At 50.2% G+C, this 9,493-nt stretch overlaps 1 protein-coding gene across 1 annotated transcript; it reads right to left on the reverse strand.

Moving 5' to 3' along the window:
- Positions 1 to 8,274: 8,274 nt before the first annotated feature.
- On the reverse strand, positions 8,275 to 9,059 carry LOC120703967 (cortical cell-delineating protein-like). The gene has a single exon (XM_039988196.1). It carries the CDS (start codon positions 8,955 to 8,957, stop codon positions 8,550 to 8,552), a length of 408 nt encoding a protein of 135 aa, XP_039844130.1. The 5' UTR covers positions 8,958 to 9,059; the 3' UTR covers positions 8,275 to 8,549.
- Positions 9,060 to 9,493: the final 434 nt, after the last annotated feature.

The following is a 9,493-nucleotide window of genomic DNA, read 5'->3' on the forward strand; positions in this document are numbered from 1 at the left end:
AGATTAAAGCATTTTCTGGAATTAATAAATAATTATCAAAAAAGGAAAAACACAGAGGTGACACGTGGCAGCACTAGAGCGTGCCACGTGGCATGGTGACGTCAGCGTTGACTGAGTCAACATTGACTGTTGACTGGTCAACCGGGTCAGTGGGTCCCGCATGTCAGCCTCTCATTAGAGACTTACAGATGGGGCCCGCGTGTCAGGGTTTACCAGAAAAAAAAGGGTTAAAGAGCTACTGGGCCGGAAGTCTATCAGTGGCCCAACTAAGGCTCGGCTCACACAGGTGGGCGGCTCGGCCTGCGGCTTGCAGGCCGGCTCAAGCTTTGGCTCAGAAGGCAGGCCGGCTCAGGAAGAGGCTCACAGGCCGGCTCGGACAGCGGCTCAGACTTGACAGGCTGGCTCGGCGTCAGCTTGACGGGCTGGGCTAGTGGCGGCCCAATTCTTCTTTCTTCTTCTCCTTTTCTTTCTCTTTTCTCCCTTCTTCTCTGGCTGACAACTCTAGCCTACTTGTCGGCGGCTCCTCTCCGCCCCTTCTCTTTTCCTCCTCTGCTTCTTCCTTTTGGTGGTCGGGTTCGTTGTCTTCAGTGGGGACGGCGAGGCTGCTCCGGTTGGCGGCGAGGCGAGAGCCGGCGGGGCGAGGGGCGAGCAGGGACCAATGGCGGAACATGAGCAGAGGCTCCGGCTGGGGCTAGGCAGCAGCTCAAGGGGTTCTGCGCGTGGGATCCGGGTTCCTCCTTCGTCTCCGGCTTCGGCGTCGACGGCGGCTCGGGGAAGTCCTCTCCGACAGCGGAGCTCTTCGGTGTTCCAGCTGCGGGGCGACGACGGCTTGGCGGAGATCCCCAGCGGGCTTCACGGCGGCTGAAGCGAAAATGGCCTCTCATTCCATATTTCAATATAATGTTTTGGCGATTGATGACACACACAACACTTGGACTAATATGCTTGTTAAAATGACCATTCTCAGGCTTTTAGGTTCAAGTGATGATAAAGAGAAGATAGGCGTAGGTAGGCCCGAAGGGCCGCACCTACAGTGGTTCCGCTTCGGTCCAAAGGACAAAGAATTGAAGAGACCGTGAAGAAATCAAGTCAAAAACAAACAAGACAGAGACATTTTGCTATCACCAGTTAAACCGATGATGAGCAAATTGTACTCACCGATGCAATGAACCCAGAAGCTGAGGCTAGGGTTTTGCGTCGGTTGAACCGACGATGAAGATATTGAATACGTCGGTGCAACGGCAGAAAAAGACCAAGGGAAATGCATACATCGGTTGAACCGATGATACACCGGTCAATTACGTCGTGTAGTTGTCCAGAGAGTTGGTTTTCGGGAACTCTGGGACAGTTACATGCACCGGTTAAACCGGCGATGAAGATGCATTCACCGGTTGATTACGTCGGTTGATTAAGGTAGCCGTTGAAGTATAACGGCTAGTTGGAAAAAGGTGCTCACCGGTTAAACCGGTGATGACACAAAGTGGATCATCGGTTTAACCGGTGATAGCGCTTTTTGTCAGCCACATTTCCAACGGCTCTTTTGGGGTGTGTGGGCTATATATGCCCCCCAAGGCCGGTTGCTGCATATGGTTGGATGCCAGAAAAGTTGAAGGAAGTGTTGCCCAAGCAAACTAACATCTCCAACCATCCTAGCAAAGCTTAGTGTCATATCTAGCTTGTGAGAAACTTTGAGAGAATGCTTTGTGCACTTGTATAGGGATTAGTTCTTGCGAGAGCTCCCTTGAGCCAAGTCTTGCTGCAGCAAGCAATCGTGTACTCGTTGTGTGACCCTCCGACTTGGTGTGGAGAGGCAACGACACTTTGTATGGGGAAGGAGACCCCTCTTGGTGAGAAGCTCCAATAGTGAAGACGGTGCCGTTGGTGACGCTTTGAGAGAGACGGTGGCGGTGGCCTTGTCTTGGTGACTTGGTGCCACTTAGCCATTGCTTGCCGGAAGCCTTGGTGGTGAATGTAAGACGGTGATCAAGCGAAGAGACTTGGCATCACACTTGTTCTTGTTGGACAAGTGGCCGTGGACGTAGGGAGGGACTTGGTGTCCTAACCGTACCACGTTAAATCGTGTCTTGGTGTCTTCACGGGAGTTTGCATATTCTCTCCCTCACCTCTTTACTTACAGTATTACGTTTCCGCATTTACTCTATCTTGCGTGCCTTTACTTTCCTAGTTAGTTTGATTAGGATTGTCTATAGGTTGCAAGTCTTTTATTGGTAAGTAGAGAGTAGCATAGATAAACCTAAGTCATAACTAGCATGTGTAGCACGTGTTAGGTTTATCTTATGCAAATAGATTGAGCCCTAGGTTAGAAAGCAATTAGCGACCCTATTCACCCCTTCCCCCTCTGGGGTCGGATACCCCGGTGATCCTTACAGCGGTGGAGCGCAGCTGACTTCGGCGGCGATGGGGCTTCTCCTCACTGGGCGACGGCTGCTTCCCTGTGGCGTGGCGTTGGCGATTCCCATCGGCGGCGAGGTAGGGGCGGGCAAGGCGGAGCGACGGAGGGGCGACGTTGACGGTGGTCTGGTCAGGGTGCGCCAAGGCCTAAAGCGTGGCCTTTGACCTTGATGGCGGTGAGACAGAGGCGGGCGCGTGGCTGCAGCAGTGACGGCCGGGGTGAGGTCAAGGTGACGGCGACGCAGGGCCAGGTTTGGGGCGGCAAAGACCAAGGCGCGGCGCGAACGCGTCGCGCGCAGCCCAGAAAGGCAAAGCGGAGCGGGGCTCGGCTGCGTGGGTCGTGGCCTGGCCAGTGCGCGTGCTCCTGTGGTGTGCGCGCTCATGGTGAGGCATGGAGAGGGGTTCAGGCCGCACGGCGGCGAGAAAGATGGGCCTTTGGCACGTGCAGGCGGTCGTGTTGTGTCGTGGCAGGGCCACGGTGCGGCGTCGGCGACAGCGATGGCGACGCGGTGCAGCTCGTGAGCGGGCGTTTGTCCGCTCAGGACACGAACGTGGCGAGGCCATGGCGTGGCTGAACGATGGCGCAAGGCGGGGCACGACTTCGAATCAAGGCAGGGCAAGGGGGAAGGCGACAGATTGGTGGTGGCCTACCTGGTGGATTGAGGAGGGCAAGGGTGACGCTGTGGCGAGGCGAAGCAGGGTTGAGGCGAGGCTGTGCAGGGAGAACCGCAACGGTGACGTGATCGAACAGGCGCAGGCTCGGTGTCGGCGTCCTCCGGTGGTGGTGCTCCAGCCGCTCCTCTTCCCCTTGGCTTCTCCTGGCGTGGCGGCGTCGAGCTTCGGCCGGCGTTCTCCTCCTTCTTCCCCTCCTCTCCTGTTCTCCCCTCCTCTTTCTCCTTCCTTCCTCTACTCCTCTCCCTCTCCTTTGTTTTGCAGGAGCGGTGGCGACGGAAGAAAAGAGCTCTGGGCTCTAGGGTTTGTGGCGGCTAGGGATTTTATAGGCGGCCACTAGGGTTTGGGGCTCGGCGCGGGGTGCTCCAAGGCACGGACGCCGAAGATTGCCGTCGGCAGCTTGGGCGCGCGCACGGGGCTACATGGCGGCCATCCCGCGGTCGGATGCTCGCGGCGCTGGGGTTTGGCGCGGCGTGGCATGGGTAGGGCGCGCCGCGGGGGCCAGTCAAAAGCGTCGCGCGGGGCAGGCGGGTGACGCGAGCAGGCAAGCGACACCGGCGTGAGGGACGGAGAGGGCGCGGGCGGTTGTAAAGGGGAAAAGCAGAGCAGGCGGCTGCGTCCGTGAGAGAGGAGATAGGGGAACAGGGCGGCCTGACTGGTGGGTCCGCGAGGTCAGCGGGTCAAGGCGGACGGAGGGCGTGGCTGCGGAGCTGGGCTGGCGGAGCGGGCGTGTGCGTTATCGGGCCGGTGGTGAGACGCAGCGCTAGCTGGGCTGGCAGCAGCGGTTTGGGCCGGCGATCGTGTTCACGCGGCGAACTGGGCCGGCGCGCGTGCGTGTTGGCGGGCTGGCAGGCTGGGTTGCGTGTGAGGCAGGCTGGTTGGCTAGCTGGCCTGTGTGGGTTTGTTTCTTGGGCTGGATTAAGGGTTTTGGTGGGTTTCGGGCTGAGCTGAACAAGGTTGCATCGGGTTAGGATCGGACCTGGGTTCGGACTGGTTTAGGGCCGGTTAGGCTAGGGTAGGTCTCGGGCTAGACGACGGGTTAGGGTTAGAGTTTGGATTTAATTTGAATGGCTCAATTCAAATTAAATCCCATACAAATGTTAGAAGATGAAATTAAATTGAGGGGCACACCTCGATTTAATTTCCACACAATTTCATACAAAGAAATAAATCCAAATCAAATTCGAATTAAACAAGGTAGAGCCAAATAAATCCAAATAACTCCGGATATTCCCACACTAGCAATTATCATCCTTAATTAAGCACAAAGTTTTAATTTACTAGGAATTTGGAAGGCAGAAATCTTACTTAAGTTGATATTTACAGCATTGCCATAATTTTTTTTTTTGAAATTCACATTTTTTGACTTTATAACATTCCGGAAAAAATTTGGGATGTTACACCCGTTCCTAGTTTTCGCAGCTAAAAATTAGATTTGTAGGAATAGGTAACATGCCCCTAAAAATATTTTCTAGGAACGGTTCGGATGCTACAGCAACCCTGCTCTATTTGTAGCAACGAGTGAAATTTTAGTCCGCTCCTGAAAAAAATCAAAGCGTTCCTACAAATCGTTTTTGTAGTAGTGACATCATTTCTGTTTATTAATCGGTTGTTTTGACCATTTAAACATCCATTTTGCCTGTTTAAACATGTATCTTGCCCGAATAATAGGCTAAATGGCAGGTGACGAACTGTTTACTATTTAGGTGTTAGAGCATCTCCAACAGTTCCCCATCTCTCTTCCCCATCTTTGATTTTTTAGAAAAAAAGAGAAAAAACAGTCTCCAATAGTTCCATATCCTACTTCCCTATCTTCTAACAATTGGCAAATTGATCATCCTTATGCGTAAATATGTGCACACCTCCGTCGCTCCTGATCGGACTCCCTGCGGCTTTTTTTCTCGTCGCTAGAGAAGAAACCGTTGCCACCAGGGTTTACCTAACCGGTGGGAACCGGTCCGGTACCAAACCGGCCCAAATTCAAAATTTAAATTTAAATTCAAAAAAATGAAAAATTCCCAAAAAAATTCTAAAAATACTTCAAGGTGCGATGAATTTAATGGTGTCAAAGTTTCTCAAAAATTCGTTCATTTAGTATAGTTTGCGGGGATTTGAAGTTAAACAAAAAAAACGTGCATACAAAAGTATACAAATACAATGTAAAAGTAGTACAAAAGAGGGTTGGAGGGTTCATTTAGACTAAAATATGTTATACAAACATTTATTTAGTATACTTTGCGGGCATTTGAATTTTAAAAAAAAATTGAATTTGACCGGTTATCAGTCAAACCGACCGGTAAACCAGTCAAACCGGCCGGTAAACCGGTATATCCGGCCGGTATACCGGTTAGAACCGTTTCAACGGGGGAATTTGAATTCAAATTTGCGTTTGTCCGGTTCCGACCGGTAACCGGACTAACCGGTCCGGTTAGCCGGAACCGGACCCCGACGGTTAGGGGCGACCGGTCGGAAAATTTAACCCTTGTTGCCACAGCCCCTTCGAACCCCATCCAGCCATCGAATTCGACTGCTACGACATCCGCTTGCTCAAGATGATGGCACATGACTATCCCCTCGACGAGACGACTCCATTATATTTTGCCGCTTCCCGTCGCCTGCTGTCTGCCGGAACACTGCCGGCCACGAGCAGCTCTCGAATTGACCGCCGTTGGCCAGATTCCGGCCCGTCCTCGAGCTGCTCCTCCGTGGGTCAAAACCCAAGGGAGTTCCCTTCGCCTTGCTCTTCCTTCCTCCCACCTCAACCCGGCCAGGCGCCCATCGAATCGTTGGCGAGTTGGACCAACTTGAGATTCGGCCGCCATGGCTAGAAAATCTTCGAGCTTTTCGCACGGAATCCATGTGGGGACACAATTTTTGGGAAGTTAAAATAGGGTACTTTTGGAGATAATCTCTTTTTTTTTGTCTCTCCATACCTATTTGGAGAGTTGGCAAACAACATTTGGGAAGAAAAGATGAGGAACTATTGGAGATGCTCTTAGGATAACATTACTAACGGAAGACGTATACGTGGCCGGAACAGATTAATTGCCAAGAGGGAAGCATGCGCTTTCAGGTCACGGGCTGGACCAAACAAAAAGGAAATCTGACGGAATCGGCCGGCGATGCTGCTGATTTCTGTTAATCCAGGGTCACGCTCATCGATGCAACTTGGCACGTCACCTGTCTGCACCGAGCCGGCGCACACGACGCCAGCTAGCTCCATCAGCCACATTCGTCCAAGCATGCATGTTTGACAGAACAGATCGTCGTCAGAGTCTCACGGATCCACTTGCGTCGTCAGCGCCCAACTTGCGTCGTCGTTGTTGCACGGACGACTTCCAACGTTAGATCGTCGAGGCAAGGTCACGAGAGAGGCCAAGTGATCTGTAGACTGTAGTAGTACGTGCTACGACGAATGCGCGCGGCTACTACTCCGATCAAATATCCCATGATGTGCCGTTGGATTATCTAGCTAGCTAGGTCAAAGTTGTCGTCTCCAGCTTGTGGTGGCCATCAGCGCAGAAACAATTTTCCTGCTCCCAGCAGCTGCCGTTTCACATGAGCTATGTATATCAGGTACGGTGGGTGGTGCCCAACCGGCCGGGAAGGTAGCTATAATAATAAGCTCCCAGTTTCGCTCAAAGCCAGGGAACAAGTTGCCATAAGGCTGTGTGGCTGTCTCTTCTTCTCTAGAAGTATACGCAAACTTATACATTAGACTTTGAACGCAACATGGTGAGACAACGAACCTCCCTTTTTTCTTTGTTGAACCTGATGAGCTGCTGCATTTTTTTTTTGTGGCTGCTGAGCGATCAGTGGTCGACGTGTCGAGAGTCTTGCAAGTCGGCCATGTCGGCAATACTCCTGCACACACACGTCTGTCCCATATACGAGCGACGACGAGTAAAACAAACAAGGAATACACACTACCTAGCTAGCTACATGTCTGGTGCATGGGCTTCATTCTTATTGTGCGGGACAAGCTAGAGAAGACCGAGAATGATCATATATACCTAGATTTATTATATTCCTCATTGTTATGCTCTTCCGGACACGACAAAATAAACTCCGAATAAATATTGCCAGATATTTTTGAGGAGTAAGGATCGGAGATCGACTGTGCAAATATTGCCAAATTTAAATCATTCTAGAAGATCTTGTATTGACAAAGCAACTCACAACAAAATAATTGATATTTTGCATAAAGTTTTGAATAAGACGAGCAATCAAACTTGAGATAAAAAAGTCAAACGAACTGCAATTTAAAACGGAGGGAGTACATATCTGCAATTAAGGATTCATATAATTTTAATTGCAGGTTCTTCTGGACATGAGCCATATATTTGGGCGATTGACAAAGATTAATTTGGCCACTGTGGTTGATTTGAACCTCAATGCGTGAATTTCAACAATAGTCTAACGGCCAACTGGCTAGTAGGCCGCTAAATTGGCCTATTCATAGTTAGTAGCTCACATATCCTATCTTAATCATTCCATCGTCTACAACAATTTGAAACATATGATCTTTTTGCTTCTTCTAATAAGTACTTAATAGAAGATTCTTTTGCCTGATGAGCCTTGTGATATCTTAATCATTGGTGTGTGATAATGTATAGATCGTGTACGTAGCTAGTCATGTTAACTTTGAAAAGAGTTCACTAGAGAGAACGTTTTGAAAAGCCAAGCCATCGATCATAATCATATTTTGTTGGTGCTCGCTTGGTCACATGTACATACTACTCAGATATAATGTAGCCAACCTAATAATTAAGCTGCTAATGCTAACAACCCCTATGAAGCAGTACATCGCGAATGAACTGCCAAAAGAGACAGGAATGGACCTTTTAATTTGTGCCTCATTAATCATCAGTCTAATTTGTAAATTTACTCACCTTACTATTGAATTTATTAGTATTTACAAATTTCTTGTCATATTCGTTACCAAGTTTTTTTTTCTCTCTCGCTTTTATATGTCAAGGGCCTGACTAGTTTGCATACTCTCAGCGCCTCTCCGTGTTCATTCCAAGCTCTATTTATTACATTGCCAATTGGCAGTTTGGCGCGCACACACGATCCATTAGTTCATCACAAATGCAGCTCTCATGCTGATCATTTTTCATGCTCAAAACTGAAATGGGGCTGAGGTGTAAATAATATCGCACGTGCATGCCATGTCACAGCTCGAGACGATCGACACAACTTGTATAAACTTTTATTTCACGTATATGATGAAGTTACAGACAAAAAACAAAACATATTGTTCGAATGAACGAGAACAACAATTTGCATGCCATCACCTGTCCTGAGCCCTCACTCGAACCCGAACAGAAGAGAACAACACATATATGGGTGCATGCTGATGCAAACCAACACATAGACCGACGGCATAGGTGCACAAGAACGCAGGCAAGGCAGTGGATAGATGCTGAAGATTCAGATGGCGTGTGGAATGTTTCATTCGCTAGCTAATTGGGGCAGGTGAAATCTGAAGGGCAGATCTTGCCACAGTGGTTGAGGAGGAGGCTCAGGTCGATGGGCACATTGATGTTGATGCCGAGGACGTTGGCCTTGATAGCAGTGCAGAGACAGATTGCGGCGTCAAGGTCGACGAGCCCCTGCAGCAGCGGGCAGCACTGGTCGCTCCCCGTGACAGGGATGTTGAGCTTCAGGAGGTTCAACACATTGGCGCACACCTCCAGCTTCAGTGCGTTGATTGGGCAGGAGCCCCCACCGCCGGACGGCGTCGGCACAACCGGCGGCGGTGGGCTGGGAACCACTGGTGGGGTAGGACAGGACGGCGTGCAGCCGTGCACAGCCGCCGCGAAGGCGAGGACAGTCAGGGCGAGGAACATGGCAAGCTTTGATGGCGCCATTTGTATTAGCTAGCTAGAGCTTCAAGTGTGTGGTATGAGCTGCTTGCTTTAGCTAGCTTGAGTACTCTGAGCTTGCTGTATTTGGGATGGTTCTCCTGAGGTGGTGTTTTGGTTGGTATTTATAGCCCGATTGAGGGAGCAAGTGTGTTCGATGTGATGCGTGCGTGGGCTGGTCTGGTAAACCCTACGTGGCTTATTGTCCTGCAAGTTGCATCTATGAAAAAAATTATATAGGTAGTAGCTGTCTACGGATGAATGGGACAATGGATTTGTGTTGGCCGGATCCGCGAAGTCTTGAGCTGGCCTTTTTCGTTTCACGGGGCAAAATGTTTGGTTGACTATCTCTAACTACAGAGGAGTATGCACTACGGGAGACGCCACCTTTACCGTGTGCGAGAAGTTTTACCGTGTGCACTTTGTCGGGCACACGGTAAACAGACTCTTTGCCGTGTGCTTAGAATGTAGCACACGGCAAATATACAGGCACACGGCAAACATGATGTTTGCCGTGTGCCAAGTGTTTAGCACACGGCATG

Source organism: Panicum virgatum, chromosome 1K, assembly GCF_016808335.1.
Source record: "Panicum virgatum strain AP13 chromosome 1K, P.virgatum_v5, whole genome shotgun sequence".
NCBI lineage: Eukaryota > Viridiplantae > Streptophyta > Magnoliopsida > Poales > Poaceae > Panicum > Panicum virgatum.

What these genes read in the sequence shown, in the direction of transcription:
- LOC120703967 (XM_039988196.1), bottom strand. Translation starts at nt 8,957, where the DNA reads ATGGCGCCATCAAAGCTTGCCATGTTCCTCGCCCTGACTGTCCTCGCC.